Source organism: Ranitomeya variabilis, chromosome 1, assembly GCF_051348905.1.
Source record: "Ranitomeya variabilis isolate aRanVar5 chromosome 1, aRanVar5.hap1, whole genome shotgun sequence".
NCBI classification, from domain to species: Eukaryota; Metazoa; Chordata; class Amphibia; order Anura; family Dendrobatidae; genus Ranitomeya; species Ranitomeya variabilis.
Genome location: NC_135232.1, coordinates 1,045,977,739 through 1,045,996,593, shown reverse-complemented (window position 1 = coordinate 1,045,996,593; position 18,855 = coordinate 1,045,977,739). Strand labels below are relative to the sequence as shown.

The 18,855-nt window shown below is 47.8% G+C and overlaps 1 protein-coding gene across 2 annotated transcripts in view; it reads right to left on the bottom strand.

Moving 5' to 3' along the window:
• CLOCK (clock circadian regulator) overlaps positions 1 to 18,855 on the bottom strand; it is an 86,169-nt gene that overhangs the window by 15,518 nt on the left and 51,796 nt on the right. For both annotated transcript variants that reach the window (XM_077279740.1, XM_077279741.1), the window contains exons 7-11: positions 17,997 to 18,086; positions 13,689 to 13,809; positions 11,436 to 11,549; positions 3,979 to 4,088; positions 550 to 632 (exon numbers count right to left, since the gene is read on the bottom strand). In XM_077279740.1, the coding sequence (XP_077135855.1) occupies positions 550 to 632; positions 3,979 to 4,088; positions 11,436 to 11,549; positions 13,689 to 13,809; positions 17,997 to 18,086 (518 nt within the window). The remainder of the gene's footprint in view (positions 1 to 549; positions 633 to 3,978; positions 4,089 to 11,435; positions 11,550 to 13,688; positions 13,810 to 17,996; positions 18,087 to 18,855) is intronic.

The following is an 18,855-nucleotide window of genomic DNA, read 5'->3' as shown; positions in this document are numbered from 1 at the left end:
ATGCAGCCAGCCTCTGATACAAGAAGAACATCATGGCTTAACCCATGCAGCCAGCCTCTGATACAAGAAGAACATCATGGCTTAACCCATGCAGCCAGCGTCTGATACAAGAAGAACGTCATGGTTGAAACCATGCAGCCAGCTTCTGATACAAGAAGAACATCATGGCTTAACCCATGCAGCCAGCGTATGATACAAGAAGAACATCATGGCTTAACCCATGCAGCCAGCGTCTGATACAAGAAGAACGTCATGGCTGAACCCATGCAGTCAGCCTCTGATACAAGAAGAACGTCATGGTTGAAACCATGCAGCCAGCCTCTGATACAAAAACAACATCATGGCTTAACCCATGCAGCCAGCGTATGATACAAGAAGAACGTCATGGTTGAACCCATGCAGTCAGCGTCCGATGCATGGGGCCTGTGGACCGGGAAGCATGTATCAACTGTCAGGTTTACTTTAATTATGGAGAGCTGCCTAGCCGTAAACCAAGAAGAAATATTCATCCTACACAAATTCCACTCACAGGCTCCGTGATCTACCTACCTGTGGTCTAAGAAGAGGAACTTCCATTCCAAGCTGTGCCTAGATGTGAACTCCTCATTAGGCTCCTCCACAGTGCACATTTCCTGGTGTCAGGGACAGAAAACAGCACTGTAACAATCTGCATCAATAAACACAGGACATGCTGTACTTATTGTTTCAATTAACTGAACACGAAACAACTTTCCAAATCACACAGCTTTGGCTTCTACATGTATTTGTGAGCAATGAATCACCATGGTACCAGGCTGCAAAGTAAATTAGCCTGATTCTGCAGCTATTCTGTCTTCCATCTGTCCCCTGCTTCATACATGGTAGATTAGAAATAAGTTGAGGATGGATGGAAGACAATATGTCTGCAGGATTGGGTTAGTATATTGTGTCTCCTGTTAATAAGGACAATTTTTGGCAAGAAAACAATAAAAAAAAAGTCACATTTTTTGCACAATGCTTCATTTTGTCCGTTTTGTAATTTTTTTTTTTACACCTATTTTGCCAACTTGAAATGAAGCAATATAAGGCCGGGGTCACACTTGCGTGTGCAATGCGAGAAACTCGAGGGAGTCTCTCGCATGAAGTCCCGGGCACTGCCGCCAGCGGTTCGGACCAGAGCGTTCTGCTGTATAGAAATACATGCAGCTGCACACGCCGGTCCCGAGTGCCAGCGGCAGTGCCGGGTATTGATGAGAGTTTCTCGCATTGCACATGCAAGTGTGACACCGGCCTTAGCGGGACGGATTTGCATAGTGATGCGACAGATGAACTAATTTAGGCCACAACAGTGACTGAGTACATTCAGACTTCGACATCTTACTCCACGATGATTATGTTTTTTCTTTATATGCATCATTGCAATTACAATAAATTCCAGGTTTATACTGTTTTTTTATTTTACATATTTTCTTACATAGATTATTTAGATAAATGCTTTTCAAGATATATTAATCTAATATAGTACAACTATTAGGGCACTTCCAGGGCAGCCAATTCACACCCCTGTAATAGGGGCATGAGGTAGTGATGGGGCTTACAGTAAGATAGCCCACCCACTCTGTAAAACAACTTACTGTACTTTTCAGACTATAAGACGCCCCTGATTATAAGACGCACCCCCAAATTTGGTGAAGAAAAAGAAAAAAAATAATTTTTTTTGTTAAATTGGGGGTCTGTCTTATAATGCCAGTGTCCATCTTACAAATCATATGTCCCTCATCCTGGTATCTATATAACCCCCATCCTTGTGCTTGCACATGCCTTCCTGTGCTGCTGTCAGGCACATGCCCCCCTGGTCACTATATGCCCCCCTGTAATGCTGGCAGACACATGCCCCCCCCCCCCCCCCCCGGGGTCACTATATGCCCCCCCCCCCGGTCACTATATGCCCCCCTTTGCTGCTGGCAGGCACATGACCCCCGGTCACAATATGCCCCCTGTGCTGCTGGCAGACACATGCCCCCCCTGTGCTGCTGGCAGACAGATGCCCCCCCCTGTGCTGCTGGCAGACACATGCCCCCCCGTGCTGCTGGCAGACACATGCCCCCCCTGTGCTGCTGGCAGACATGCCCCCCCTGTACTGCTGGCAGACACATGCCCCCCTATGCTGCTGGCAGACACATGCCCCCCCGTGCTGCTGGCAGACACATGCCCCCCCTGTGCTGCTGGCAGACATGCCCCCCCTGTACTGCTGGCAGACACATGCCCCCCTATGCTGCTGGCAGACACATGCCCCCCTATGCTGCTGGCAGACACATGCCCCCCCCTGTGCTGCTGGCAGACACATGTCCCCCCTGTGCTGCTGGCAGACACATGCCCCCCCTGTCCTGCTGGCAGACACATGCCCCCCCCTGTGCTGCTGGCAGACACATGCCACCCCCTGTGCTGCTGGCAGACACATGCCACCCCCCCGTGCTGCTGGCAGACACATGCCACCCCCCCTGCTGCTGGCAGGCACATGCCCCCCCCGTACTGCTGGCAGATACATGCCTTCCCCCCGTGCTGCTGGCAGACACCTGCTCCACCCCCCCTGTGCTGCTGGCAGTCACATGCCATCTCCCCGCTGCTGGCAGGCATATGCCCCCCCCTGTACTGCTGGCAAACACATGCCCCCCCTGTGCTGCTGGCAGGCACATGCCCCCCCTGTACTGCTGGCAGGCACATGCCCCCCCTGTACTGCTGGCAGGCATATGCCCCCCCTGTACTGCTGGCTGACACATGCCCCCCCCCGTGCTGCTGGCAGGCACGTTTCCCCCCCCCCTCCTGTGCTGCTGGCAGGCACATGATAACATAACAAACACTTAACTCACCTTTCCCTGATGGCTCCTTGCTCACAGCTCCTCGGTTGCGCTTCCTGTTTCCCAGGCATCGGATCATGTGACCTGGGCACACAGTGATGTCATCACTCTGCTTTGCCGATCACATGATCGGATGTCAGCACAGACACAGGAAGCAACCGAGGAGCTGTGAGCAGGGAGCCATCAGGGGAAGGTGAGTTAAGTGTTTGTTATTTTATCATATGCCAGCCAGCAGCACAGGGAGGGGGAAACATGTGCCTGCCAGCAGCACGGGGGGGCATATAAGAGTGACCGGGGGCAATATCCATGATGGGAGTGGGGGGGAGATGCGGGCACATGTAATATTCGCTGCTCTCCTGTGAATCAACTTGGCACAGGTTCAGCACAGTGGTGATGGACAGCAGGTGCAGTGAATATTACATGAGGCTAATGAGCGGGAGCACAGAACCTCCTGCTGTCTCAGCAGCCTGCAGGCAGCCCACCCCAGCCCACTGACTACACTCCAGAGCTGCTCCCCCTCATCTGCAGCACACAGATTCGGACTATAAGACGCACCCCCCACTTTCCCCAAAAATTTTGGGGAACAAAAGTGCGTCTTATAGTCCGAAAAATACGGTAGATGCTGAGGTCACTATGGATGGTGCCATTTAAAGTGAACCTGTCAGCAGGATTGTGCTCAGTAACCTACACACAGTGTCAGGTCGGTGCCGTTATACGGATTACAATGATACCTTGGTTGATGAAATTTGTCTTGCGGTTGTTGTTTAATCTTTATTTTCAGCTTTGAGTTAATGATATGCTCGTGCTCCAGGGCGGCCTGTGGGGGGTCTTCATGTGGTGCTCCGATTAGGCATTCATAATGTAGACTGCTGACAACAACCACAAGACGGATTTCATTAACCAAGGTATCATTGTAATCAGTATAACGGAGTCAACCTGACACTGTGTGTAGGTTACTGTGCACAATCCTGCTGACAGGTTCCCTTTACGTTGTCTGTGTCTCATGTCGCAGGTAGATGGATGTGTAAGATGTATAACACAACCAGCTCCAGCAAGTAGGAACTTTTTTAAGGAAGCAAAAGAAGGGCAGCAGATATTTATGTCCTGAAAGTGATCACTGCAAACCTTAGAGAAGACATACCTTAATAAACTGAGGTGTAGCTAGCCGTACAGTAGCTACAAAACACACTCGCTCTTCATACGTGGGCCTGAGCGACCTCTGTAATGCTCCATTGTGTGTGGAGTTTGGTACTAAAATAAAGTAAAGAATTACTGTAAGATCTGTATATAAGCTCATATCTTCTACAAGGTATTGTGGGGGCCCCAATCTTTCAAATGACCATCAAAAACGGTGGTCCTGTGCTTGGGATCTCACTTGCAACTAGGACGGTGGCTCAGTGGTTAGCACTACCGCGCTGGGGTCCTGGTTTCAAATCCCACCAAGGACAACATCTGCAAGGAATTTGTATGTTCTCCCCGTGTTTGCGTGGGTTTCCTCCGGGGTCTCCGGATTCCTCCCACATTCCAAAGACATACCGATAGGGAATCTAGATTGTGAGCCCCAATGGGGACAGCGATGATGATGTCTGTAAAGCGCTGTGGAATTAAATGGTGCTATATAAGTGAGTAAAATAAATAAAATAAACTATGGAATACTTAGCACCACTCTCTCCGCTGAGTTGAGTGAAGCCTTGGCACACAAATGAGTATTGGCTGAATAGTTTTAATGTTCATCCAAAATTTAGTACAACAGTATAAACGTTTCGGTCATATTATTCTGACCTTCCTCAGTGTACTACAGAAGAAAAAGGAGATTTTTGTGTACTCACCGTAAAATCTCTTTCTCTTAGCCTCTAATTGGGGGACACAGGACCATGGGTGTTATGCTGCTGTCCACTAGGAGGCAACACTATGCATAATCGGAAAAAGATTAACTGTGGCTTCTCCTGTGCAGTATACACCCCTGGGCGGCATCAGCCTTCTCCAGTTTTGTGCAAAAGCAGTAGGAGGAACGTAACATAAATAACATAATTATGCCTGTAAGAAGGCAACTATGTACGAGCTCAAGAAACAATATGAGAACTCAACAGTTACAACAGCCCGGAAAGGGCAACAGGGTGGGAGCTGTGTCCCCCAATTAGAGGCTAAGAGAAAGATTTTACGGTGAGTACACAAAAATCTCCTTTACTCTGTCGCCTCATTGGGGGACACAGGACCATGGGACGTCCTAAAGCAGTCCCTGGGTGGGAAGCAATGGACGAATATTGTGCAGACAGGCCCGTACACTTAGGGCACCGCCGCCTGCAGGACACGTCTACCCAGGCTCGCGTCCGCTGAGGACTGGGTATGAACCCTGTAGTGTTTAGTAAACGTGTGTAAGCTAGTCCAAGTGGCCGCCTTACACACTTGTTGTGCCGAAGCCTGGTGCCGAATGGCCCAGGAGGCCCCTACCGCCCGTGTAGAGTGTGCCGTAATACCGGCTGGAAGAGGAGAATTCTTAAGGCGGTACGCCTCTTGTATGGTGGATTTGATCCACCTGGCAAGAGTAGCTTTGGAAGCTGGCATACCCTTGTGGCCGCCTTCCGGAAGGAGGAAAAGGGAATCAGACCTCCGGAAGGACGCAGTCCTAGACACGTATATACGCAAAGCCCTGACAAGGTCAAGCGTATGCAGAGCCTTCTCCACTCTATGAACCGGAACCGGACAAAGGGATGGTAGTGAAATTTCCTCATTGAGGTGGAAGTCGGACACAACCTTCGGGAGGAAGGATGGGACCGTACGAAGAACTACCTTGTCCTGGTGAAATGCCAGGAAAGGCCGTCTGCAGGAGAGTGCTGTCAGTTCAGACACCCTGCGTAGCGAGGTGATTGCCACCAGGAAAACCACCTTCTGGGAAAGAAGGCGGAGTGGGACCTCCTTAAGGGGTTCGAAGGGTGGTTCCTGCAATGCTGTCAGGACCAGGTTGAGGTCCCACGTTTCTAGTGGTCGTCTGTAGGGGGGAACCAATCGGGAAACCCCCTGAAGGAAAGTCCTTACTTGCGGCTTGGTAGCAATGCGCTTTTGGAAAAGCACTGAGAGGGCTGACACCTGGCTCTTAAGCGAGCCCAATGACAGCCTGGCCTCCAGACCCGATTGGAGAAAACCAAGTACTTTGGGTATGGAATAAGGGAGTGGGATCTGGCCACGAGATTCGCACCAGGTAAAGAAAGCTTTCCAGGTACGGTAATAAATCTTGGCAGAGGCTGGTTTCCGTGCTCTGATCATGGTTCCAATGACATCTGCCGAGAGCCCTGCCTGGTTTAGAACCCAGGTCTCAAGGGCCACGCCGTCAAATTGAGAGCCCCTGAGTTCTGGTGGTAGAACGGCCCTTGTGATAGAAGATCGTGGCGGTCGGGGAGACGCCAGGGGGCGTCTGCTGTGAGTTGTACGATGTCGGCGTACCATGTGCGTCTGGGCCAGTCCGGTGCAATGAGGATGGTTGGAACTCCCTCTTGTTTGATCTTCCTCACCACTCTGGATATCAGGGGGAGAGGTGGAAAAATATAGAGAAGCTGGAACTGGGTCCAGTCCTGAACCAGAGCGTCTGCTCCGAGCGACCGCGGATCGTGTGTTCTGGCAATGAAGTTGGAGACCTTGGCATTGAAATGGGATGCCATTAGGTCCACATCCGGGGTCCCCCAGCGGAGACAGATCTGTTGAAAAATTTCGGGATGGAGAGACCACTCTCCCGAGTCTATTCCTTGTCGGCTGAGGAAGTCTGCTTCCCAGTTGTCCACACCCGGAATGTGGACCGCCGAAAGAACCGACCCTGTGTCCTCCGCCCAGCGGAGGATATGTGACACTTCCCGCATCGCCTGGGTACTGCGGGTCCCCCCTTGATGATTCACATATGCCACAGCCGTGGCATTGTCCGACTGTATCCAGATGTGAGAGGCTGCCAGTAAGTGATGGAAGGCCCTCAATGCCAGAAGGATGGCACGAATTTCCAGGATGTTGATGGGCATGGTCGCTTCCGCTGGGGACCACTTGCCCTGTGCCCTGTGGTGTAGGTGCACCGCACCCCAACCCGTCAGACTCGCGTCGGTGGTCAGAACCTTCCATTGACCTGAGAGAAAGGATTTCCCCTTTGCTAGCGAGGTTGGCTTGAGCCACCAGTGCAGGGACCTCCTGGTTGACAACGTTAGCTGGAACTCCCTGTCGAGAGAGAATGGATTCCTGTCCCAGGACTTGAGAATGGCTAGTTGGAGAGGTCTGAGTTGAAACTGGGCAAATGGGACGGCTTCTATTGCTGCTGCCATCTTGCCGAGGACTCTCATGGCAAACCGGAGAGATTGAGGGGGTTTGCGGAGGAGAGTGCGAAGTGCTAGTCGGAGGGCCAGTGCCTTGTCCTTGGGAAGGAGCACTAGACCCCTGGAGGTGTTGAATAACATTCCCAGGAAGGTCAGGGACTGACTCGGGGTTGGTGATGACTTTTGTAGGTTGATTAACCAGCCCATGCGACTGAGAGTATCGGTTGTGATTGAGACGCTGAACTCGCAGTCCTTGAAAGTGGGAGCCTTGATGAGTAGATCGTCCAGGTATGGAACGACTACTATGCCTCTGGAATGCAGGACGTCCATGGTTGCTGCCATGACCTTGGTGAACACTCTGGGAGCCGTGGCGAGTCCAAAGGGGAGAGCCACGAATTGGTAGTGGTCCTGGCCTGTTGCGAACCTGAGAAACCTCTGATGAGCAGGTGCAATGGGTATGTGCAGGTATGCGTCTTGTATGTCTATGGAGGCGAGATATTCTCCCTTCTCCATGGACGCAATGATGGACCGGAGGGACTCCATGCGGAAGTGACGGACCCGTACATGTTTGTTGAGCTGTTTTAGGTCTAGTATGGGCCGTACGCTGCCTCCTTTCTTGGGAACTACGAACAGATTGGAGTAGAACCCTCGGAAGCGGTCGGTCGTGGGTACCGGTACTATGACTCCTGATTGACAAAGCGAGGAGACCGCTTGGTGGTAGGCTCAAGCCTTGGCTGGCGGTTTTGGGGGGACAGAGAGGAAAAACCGGTCCGGTGGGTTGGAGGTGAAGTCTATTTTGTATCCGGAAGACACTAGTTCCATGACCCACCTGTCTTCTGTAATAGGCAGCCAGACTTGATGAAAGAGCAAAAGTCGGCCGCCTACTGGTGTGGTGTCTTCCGGAGTCCGTGAGTCATGAGGAGGAGAAAGTCTGCGATTTTCCTCCTCTGGGCTTAGACTGGCCTGCTTTTGACTGCCAGGTCTTGTCCGACCTTTGCGTCGATCGTGAGTTGTCCCTGCGTGGGGAACGGTTACGATTTTGTACTGGTCGTGAGACGGACCAGCTGGAGGAATTCCGAAAGGATCGGAATCGAGTTTGGTTACGCTTCTTGTAAGTGCGTTTAGGTTTCAGTTGGGGAAGAGAAGTACTCTTACCCCCTGTGGCGTTGGATATCATAGTGTCCAACTGTTCACCGAAAAGTCTCCCACTGAGGTAGGGGAGGTGCGTGAGGGACTTCTTTGAGGCTGCGTCCGCTTTCCATTCCCGCAGCCAGAGGATACGCCGAATCGTGATGGCGTTTGATGCTATCCCTGCGACTCCCCTTGCTGAATCCAGAGCTGCATGGAGCATGTAATCTGCTACAACAGCAATTTGAACCGCTTGGTCCGACAGTTCAGGAGCGGATGCTTGGAAGGCTTGTAAATTGTTTGCCCAGGCCAGGATGGCCTTGGCAGCCCAAACTGAGGCAAACGCGGGAGCCAGGGATGCCCCTGCTGCCTCGAAAATTGAACGAGCCATGCGTTCTACCTGCCGGTCTGCTGCGTCCCTTAGGGTTGAGCCATCTGGCAGTGAAAGGAGGGTCTGTGCTGCTAGCCTGGAGACTGGGGGATCCACTTCAGGTGGATCTGTCCATTCCTTGGTGTCCTTCTGTGGGAAGGGGTACCTCGCCTCCAGATATTTGCGATTAGCGAATTTTTTCTCAGGCTGTGAGAGCTGTTTTTTAAGGATCGCCTTAAACTCTGGGTGGTTAGAGAAAACCTTAGGCGGCTTCAGAGGTCCTTCAAAGGAAATCTGATGTTCTGGGGCCTCTGGTGGCGGATCAGAAATGTCCAGCACCCGATGGATGGACGATATTATGTCCTCAACTAGCGCTGTATTGCTAGGAGGGATTGGGATCAGGGACCCCTCCGTTTCTCTGTCTGAGTCAGAGTCGCAGATGCCTTCCGAATCCTGTGTATCACTGAGGCGTCCCCTGCTGGGTGACCTGGGGAGGAGGCCTTCTCTGGTTGGGGATTGCGGAGATCTGCATTGTCTGTCCCTGGAATGGGACGGTCTAGATGACCTGGAGCAACGGTGTCTCTCCCTAGAGGGGGATGACCGTGTGCTATGGGATGACGCAGATGGACTTGATCTATGGATCCGCTTGCGTCCTGACCTAGACGTGGATGTGCCAGGGTCATCTTGTTCCTGAGTCAAGCTCTCCCTTTGCTGGGTAACGGTCATAGCCGGGGCATGACCCTGCAGAGCCTGAAGCAATGTGGAAGTTAGGTTATCTATAGACTGCGTCATAGATTGCGATATCTGAGTAGCCCATTCCGGCGTGGCATTAGACACCGAGGCATTGGCAGGGGCTTCTTGAGGCTGTGACACATTAGTTTGTATACAGTTCTGACAATGCGGGTACGTGCTACTACTGGGGAGAGCAGTCCCGCAGGCTGTGCAGAATGCATAATAGCAGTTCTGCCTGGTTCTCTTAGACCTTGAGCCCGGCATAGTGCACAGAGTGCAGAAGTGCTGCCAGCAGATGGACCTTACAGGGGTAGAGAACCTACAGGGGAGCCTTATAGGTAATATGGATTCACAGCTGAGTAAAAATAACCCAGCTGTGATCTTATCCCACCAGTGTACCCCTAGGTCCAGTGCCGAAAATCCACAGTCCTGTGCCCCCCGGAGACTGGCTGCCTGGTCCTGGTCCAGCAGACCGGGAGATGCAGGGTTAATCTGCAGCCGAAAATGGCTGCAGAGACAGAGAAGAGAGGAGGAGAAGGGGGCGGAGAGCTGTAAAAAGGCGGCAAGGCTGTGTAAAAACGCGCCCTTTCTGTCTCGATCCGCCCCTTGTATGACACGGTAGTGTGTCATATTTGTCATCCGGGGGGCGGGCCGGGGGGTGGAGAGGAGGCTGTGGCTTCAGCTAGGCCGAAGCCGGGGCCTAAAGTAGATGCCTGAGGCCCAGAAGGGCTCCAGGCCGGCGCGAAAGTCCGGGAGGGGGTCGGATCTGAACCGGACCCCTCCGGATTTAAAGGCAGGATGGCGGTGGGGCTATAAGCGGAAGGGGGAGCCCGGCTGGGGTCCCCCTGAGGCAGTATAGAGCTGGTGCTGCCGCAGAGACAGGGACGCAGGGAGCCCTGTGTCTGTATGTGCCATGCCTGCCTGCACTCCCCCCGGCCCCAACAGGAGCCCGCAGCTGGGCTGGGGTCCCTGGATGCAGGCGCAGTGTGCTGGCCCATTGCTGGGAGCTGTAGGATGCTGCCTGTACAGGCCCTACCTGAGGTGTCTCAACCTAATACCCCCAGAGGGGGATAGGGAGGGTGCTGTTGTCACACCTTCAGGGGCCTTTATCCTCGTCTCGACCTCAACCCAGAAACCAAAAGGAATTGGGGAAGGAGGGGGGGTCTCGACTTCGAACCAGCACCCGAGGGGCTGGGGAAGGAGCAGCATGGGGAATAGCCATCTCAACTTCAACTGGGCACCCCATAATAGGGGGCCGAGGAAGGAGCCATGCCGGGAGTCTCACAGGAGACCCTCTTTTCTTCATCTGTAATTCCTTCGGAAAAACGGAGTAAAAATCTTTAGGTGTGCCTCCTTTGCGACACTAAGCAAAAACTGGAGAAGGCTGATGCCGCCCAGGGGTGTATACTGCACAGGAGGAGCCACAGTTAATCTTTTTCAGATTATGCATAGTGTCGCCTCCTAGTGGACAGCAGCATAACACCCATGGTCCTGTGTCCCCCAATGAGGCGACAGAGTAATTAAATATATCATATTTATCAAAAGTATGTATAAACATGTAAATTCCAATATGCAAAATCAAAACCAAAAGATTGCTTTTTACAAGAGCTTGCCAAATGTGCTCTCTCTGGTCCTTGCTGTGGCCGGTAAAGCGCTGTGTCTAAATCAAGTGGTAAAGTGCCGGTGGTGGGATGTGACGTGGCGGATGTGACGCGTCCCACTGCGCAGTGAGTGTTGCGATGTATGCGTGCCATCCCCTTGGAGATCGGGAAGCATGCGTTTATACCGTTGTACTAAATTTTGGATGAACATTAAAACTATTCACCCAATACTCATTTGTGTGTCAAGGCTTCACTCAACTTACTAAGGTCTGGGACCCTACTTGAGCACCAGCTAACAAAAGGCTGTGCCACGTTACTCTCTTAACATATAGTCTCTCCGCTGAGTGACCAAACACTTTAACGGGACTTTCTGGAATAAAGGGAACAGTTGATCACAGTAATAGCAGTCCCCATTGCATACAGGCTGGAGCTATCCAGTGTACTTACTCAGTGTTTATGGGGCAGACTAACAACTTACCATTGTTTAAGGACTTGAAATTTCCAATGCATTTTACAAATTCGTATGTGGCTGGTTCTTTTGGGTCCACAGTTCCCCGCAGCATGTGACAACAGAATTCAAGTTCATTTTTCGCTGAAAGAAAATAAACATAAGACTGCCTAAAAAGTACATCTTATCATCATACCAAGATTTTCTTCTAAATCCCCCCGTCCTGGCAAGTTACATACATATACAGATTACATCACTGGCGGACACAGACAGAAGAGGGCCCCTGTGCAAAAACAGTATATAGGCCCTTTTCAGTCCGTAATTTATCAGAATGCAAAATTACATCAGCTCGGAAGCTTAATGTGGGCCCCTGATATCTCCCTGGATTACATAATGTCAACTTCCAACACGACTGCAAGGTCAAAAAGGCACAGGGCCACTATGAACGTCTTCTACATTAGAGATATAGTGGCTTAGGAAAGTATTCACCCCTTTGACTTTTTACCTATTTTGTTACATTAGAACTTGTATTTACATATTTTTGTAATCCGATTTGTGTGTGATGCATCAGCACTAAATAGTCTAAGTTGGTGAAGTGGGAAAAATATAGGCATAAATTACATTTATTGGATCAAATAACTAACGGATAAGCAGGTGTTGGCTAACCAACCAGACATTGTGATAGTAGACAAGGATCAGAAGTCGGCCATGATAATAGATGTGGCAGTGCCAAGTGACAGCAACATCACAAAGAAGGAATATGAGAAGCTGGAGAAATACCAGGGCCTCAAAGGAGAACTGGAGAAGATGTGGAAGGTGAAGGCAACAGTGATTCCACACAATCGGGAACTTACACAAATTCAAGACATACATATAAATCCTTTTGTTCCTTGCAGGACTCCAATCAAAAGTTTTTATCTTTTTAAATTAGCAAAGCAGAAGGGCAAATGAGCAATTGTAAGTACACAGTGCTATATAATATATTAAGGGGATAAATGTTTTGATGGGAGGAGGAGGAGTGCTTCTTTCACTGGGGAGTAGCTTTCCGGCTCCTCGGACAGGCAGTATGTGCCGCAGTCTCGGCTCTTCTAGCGGCCTGCATTGCATGTGGCACATCAGGTAGGTGCAGAAGAGAATTGATTTTTTTTTTTTCCATAAACTACAGCACTACACAGCAGGACTAGTTGTAAATGGTGACGAGACTAAAAATTCTTATTGCCATTTGTAAATTCATGGTAGCTTCAGTAACCATTTTGCTCACCATCTGGGGCCCTCTTCTAACAGCATGAGTCATAGTTACTCGGATTTTAATGTGGTATGGTACAAAAGCATGCATCTACATTAAGGGTTGATTCATTATCGTGATCTGTCAGCAGGGTTTTGCTATGTAATCTGAGAGCACTATAATGGAGTAGCAGAGACCTCGATTCAAGTGATGTGTCACTTACTGGGCTGTGTTTTATCAGCAGGAGATTATCACTACAGGACAAGCTGCCCCCGTGCCTCCTGGTCCAGCCACACCCCCAGAGCTGATTGACCACTTTGTAATTTCCTCTATTTTAATATTCCCTATTATTCTCCCAAAACAGCTGATCCCAATATTTTTCTTCTTTCTGTCCTGTGGCTGTGTTTTATTTCAGGGTAGTCTCAAATGGGACATCACAGGAGGGTGTCTGTTAACCTGTTAATTGCCACTATCAATCTCTGGTAAGAGGACACGCTGCTCTGACAGCCAGTTGATGCACATGTGAAGCGATCACAGGGCATCGATGGGTTGCAATGATGACCAGTGGTCTGCTGAAAATTCCCATGTCTATCATGATGGTTCTGTGAACACCAGATTCTTGACTCTGTTCATAGAAAACCATGATGATGATCATGTGAAATAAAATGTTTTTAAAAATATGAAAAAAAAAATATATAAAAAGTTCAATTCACCCTCCTTTCCCCCCATTAAATATAAGAAAAATATAAAAATGCATATCATTACATCCTTTAAAGCACAATCTATAAAATTACTAAATTAACCTGATCTGTAAACTTTGTAATGACAAAAGAATCAAAACCCCAGAATTGATAAGAAGCGATTAATACTTGTACTGCAAAAAAACAAGCACTCGTATGGCTGTGTCGATGAAAAAATAAAAAAAAGTTATGGTTCTTAGAATAAGGGGAGGAAAAAACTAAAACAAAGGACAGTAGTCATAACAAGAAGGAGCAAAATCCTGGCGATCTACAATGAAATAAGACATTTACGATTAATAAGAATGTAAAGATACTTACTTTTCAGATAATCTGAACCCAAAGAAGCACTTTCCATCATGTGCGTAGACAGGATTTTATATATTTCTGAATGTTCCCCCTCGGGGATAAAATTAAATATACTCTGATCAACAAGATCAGACTGAAAGAGAAGATAGTCAAAGTTAAAAAAAAAATAATACACAAGGTGTAATAGGCCACAACATATAGGTCTGACCTAGAAACAGACAGTGGGAGAAAATAAGTATGTGAAACACTGCCAATTTTACAAGTTTTCCCACCTACAAAAAATGGAGAGGTCTGTAATGTTTATCGCAGGTACACTTCACCTGTGAGAGAAAGAATCTTAAAAAGAAAAACCCAGATTATCGCATTGTATGATTTTTACATAATTAATTTGCATTTTATTGCATGAAATAAGTATTTGATACAATAGAAAAACAGAACTTAATATTTGGTACAGATAACTTTGTTTACAATTACAGATCTTCTCCAGATCTTTCAGGGCTGTCACTGGGCAACATTGAGTTTTTGCCCCCTCCAAATATTTGCTATTGGGTTCAGGTCTGGAGACCGACAAGGCCACTCCAGGACCTAGAAATGCTTCTTATGGAGCCATTCCTTAGTTGCTCTGGTTGTGTGCTTCAGGTCATTGTCATGCTGGAAGACCTAGCCATGACCCACCTTCAATTCTTACTGAGGGAAGGAGGTTATTGGCCAAAATCTCACGATACATGACCCCATCCATCCCTTCAACACATTGTAGTCGTGCTGTTCCCTTTGCAGAAAAGCATCCCCAAAGTATGATACTTCCCCCACCATGCTTCACAGTTGGGACGGTGTTCTTGGTCTTGTACTCACCCTTCGTCTTCCAAACATGGCGAGTGGAGTCGATACCAAAGAGTTCTATTTGGGTCTCATCTGACCATATGACCTTCTCCCATGCTTCCTCTGGATCATCCAGATGGTCATTCTCAAACTTCAAAAAGGGCCTGGACATGTGCTGACATGAGCAGGGGGACCTTGCAGGCCCTGCAGGATTTTTATCCATGACAGCGTAGTGTGTTACTAATGGTAAGGTTTTATACTGTGGTCCCAGCTCTCTCTAGGTCATTGACCAGGTTCTCCCGTGTGCTAATTACGCTTGCAGAATGCTAAAAAAAACGCGAAAAAAACACAAAAAAAAAAATGCGGATTTCTTGCAGAAAATTTCCGGTTTTCTTCAGGAAATTTCTGCAAGAAATCCAGACGTGTGCACATACCCTACCACAGTACCATCTATTTAGGTAGATATTCAGTACTGGTATTATCTCATGTCTGGACATACTGTCATTTTACACTTGTCTAACTCAGCTATGTCTGGACAGATTACCAATTTATACTTCTGTAATAAGCTACTGTATGTACTGACTGTCTAGATATCCAGTGGGGTAGGCACCTGCTGTTTTAGTTTTCTGTTTCTATGTCCCATTGCACTTGTAGTTCCATGTTACTATGTTGCTAATTGTTTTGGTCTGTGAGAGCCAGAATTCTTGCTGGTTGGTAGGTGATCAAATACTTATTTCATGCAAAAAAAAAATGCAATGTAATTATGTAAAAATCATACAATGTGATATTCTGATTTTTATTTTTAGATTCTGTCTCTCACAGTTGAGGTGTACCTAAGATAAAAATTACAGACCTCTCCATTCAATGTAGGTGGGAAAGCTTGCAAATCGTTAGTGTATCAAATACTTATTTTCCCCCACTGTAAGTCTGACTTGGAATTTATTAATATCATAACCATTTTCTGGAACGTACAGATACAGCCATTTCCTGCTGCAGTTTGGTAACTCTGCGGCGCAAAAAGGAGATAAAGCTGCAGTGTCTGACTTGAAAAGTAGATGGCGATAAAGAATCAAACTTTTCACAGAACTGATGGATGTATTAAAAAAAACCACACTAGATGCAACATAAACGATATAGAACCCTCTCATGTACACTTGCTTTTAATTGTGCCCCAATTTCTCGCAGTCAGTGCCAGTCCGGGGTATTGGTCTCTCCCTATATACGCACGCAGGGAGAGACCGGTCATATCAGGCAGCATGTAGCAGCTGCCAGGTTCAATTTTGAGTTAAATATTATTTTGTGTTAAAGGGGCATTCTCAAGTTTGGAAGTTATCCCCTTTCCTATTAAAAGGGGATAACTTACCGATCACTGGGACCCCCACTGATCCCAGGAACTGGGGCTCTGAAGATCTCCATGTGATGCAGGGGTGGTGAATCACGGACACTGCAGCTCAATGTATCCTCCATAGGAGCTGTGCTGCCTGTCCATCAGCACTCACATCAGAATCAATGGCGCAGCAGTGGCCACGATCAACCTCCGCTACATTTACAAGGAGATCTTCAGAGCCCCACTTCTTGCCATCTGTGGTGGTTCCAGTGGTTGGACCTTCAACAGTCAGGAAATTGATACGTAGCCAATGGATAGGACATAACGTCCGAGAACATCAGAAAAATGGCAGCAGTATATACCAACATCAGAACACAATACCAATTCATGTCACGTTCATGAGCAAGGGTGTCATACACCTGAAACGCGTAGATCTATGCTTCTCCATGGATCCTGTAACCATGCTATAAATTTGGAATTTTGACCATTTGTTTCCCTGAATTATTCACCAATAAAGTAAATATATACTTTAAAAAAAAAAAAAAAATTGGAGAAGCTGGATCTACCTCTTCCTGCTACTTATTGCGTCCAGACATAGACGCCCTCCATGCTCCGACCTACCAGGGAATTCAATGGTTGCGAGCTGGATTTTTTATCATTGTTATACAATATTAATGCACTACAGGATGCAGCAGACCCTGATGATAGAGACAGATATTGAATCAAATCAATAACACACCGACCATTCATGGAGGAGGGGGCTGGCCAATATTATAAATGCACATAGATAAAGCTTGTATAGGGGGCCCATTACACAGGCTTTTTATTCTTGGCTGGGAAATTTGGGGTGTCTGTCCTTGTGGGGTGCACTACTACAGTGCTGGGCGGCTGCCTGATCTAACAGTATGGCTGTCACTAAGAGGCTGTAAGCTGGCAGGGCGCACCACATGAATCTGTGTGACGGGCGCCCTCTACAAGCCTTATCGGTGTGCATTTATAGTACACCCCCCTCCATGAATGGTCGGTGTGTGAGTGGTTGATCATCAGTATTTTGCACCTTTATTATGGTGGTCTGCAGTGCATTAGTATTATGGCTGCTTTTCATTTTTTCTTTGATGGTTTTTGAATTTCATGTTTTTCAGTGAGTTGCTTTGTGATAAATACAAAACTTGAGAATACCCCTTTAAAGAATATTTAAGGTGGTATTCAACTATAAGGTATGCATATATCAGATCATTCCTGTTGCGCTACCAGGTAAAACAATTGAAGGCATCAAAAATGTAACTGGATTGAATAGAAGGTTTCACAGAACATTGCGGTAATGTATACTCTTCCTTCAGCCGATCAGTCCCCTATATTGGGGCTGTGCAGATTACTGAAAATGCTGCCACATGCCCCATTAGAGAACCCTGAACTAATAAAGCCTCAGCCTGGCTTCCTCAGGTAACACCACAGATTACTACTGATGAATGGAGGACACTTTTTAAAGTTGGGAAGATCTTTAAGGAGACGCTACAGAAAATGAAGTCAATATCATGGTGTTGTCATGCCTCCTATGCTAATCTGAAGGAAGCGTGGGAGAGAAAAGGAAAAACAGAGGTTGTCAATGCATGGCTTCAAGAAATTTCATTTAAAAGGCTGCTTAGTGCAGATCTGTCAGACTTCACATTATTAACTGCATACAATATTAAAAAAAAAATTCACTGACACCTGAATAGAATGGTGTACTTACGCTGAAAAGCTGTACTATCCTGACAGTAGGACTCCTGCTCTAGCTAGACTCAGAAATGATCATTTTAATATCAGGCTTGATGACGTTCAGAGGATTTCACAAACATTCTGATGTGGATTTTCAAAGTATGTACACCAGCCTCATCAGGTCCAAGATATTCATTTGATCATGTATGAAGGCTATGTAGTGAAATATGGTGCTGCCCTTACTGAGAGCTGCATGCAGCAGTGCCAGTCACGGGGTCCTGGGCAGGGTGTGAGTCATTCATGGATGTGGTGGGGTAGGTTACACTCTCACTTTCACCATAGAAGCATAAGGCCAGTGCAGCAATGAGGCCGTGATATTTACTGCAGGGGCCTCGCTGCATGGCGACACCGTAGAAAATGACACCGATCGCATCCACAACAGTTTCCAAAAATATTGATCAGCCATCGATACTTACAGGTAAGTGTTCAAGTAACGGTGTAACACTTTCTGATACATAGATGATATTTCCATCAGTCATAACAGCCAGGAAGAATCCGTCCAGGGCCTGGACCATAAAGTAGAATTAATTAATTAAAAACTGCATTAAAAATAACTTCCAAGTGATTGAGACGCATCGAGTCCATGAATCTACAGCTTCTACATTGGCCAACAGAAGAGATCTCTCTCCCGAGCACAGAATGGGGGTTTGCGCAGTGTGGGGGCATCTGAAAGGAGCCAATGATGGATTTGGGGACCACACAAGTATTGCCTATTCTGTGGCAAGGCGATAAATGTCTCGCTGAACTATCCCTACTACATACTGGCTGGGTTCTGCAATGCAGCCGTCACATTCTGGCCACCAATCCTAATACAAACAACTTATAAATACATTTACAGATGCCAAAATAAGCACGCCTAAGGGAGACGCATTCTGTATATAGTTACCAACAGGAACTCAAAGAAAATCTAGTCATGCGAAATGCTGAAGGACACCGGAGAACTGATTCATGCCAGGTGTCAGAACCATGGGCACCATGAATCTGAGACCAGCTCGGTTATGGCAGCCGGGTATGTTTTCACTGAAATGCTTTTGAATGCCTGCCGGGAAGGATACAAATAGGATGACTAGTCCAAGAGGCAGGTACATGGCGGCGTCACCGCACCCTGCTCATCTAGACTGACATCATACACACAGGTAGGGAGAGACCTGTCAGTCAAGGGGAGAGGGACAGAGACAAGCCTCTGCCTAGTCATCTTCCCTCTATGGATTTCTATATAATGTTTTCTTGGAAACGCTGAAATGTTTCAGAGTGAAGCATGTATGGCTGCAAAAA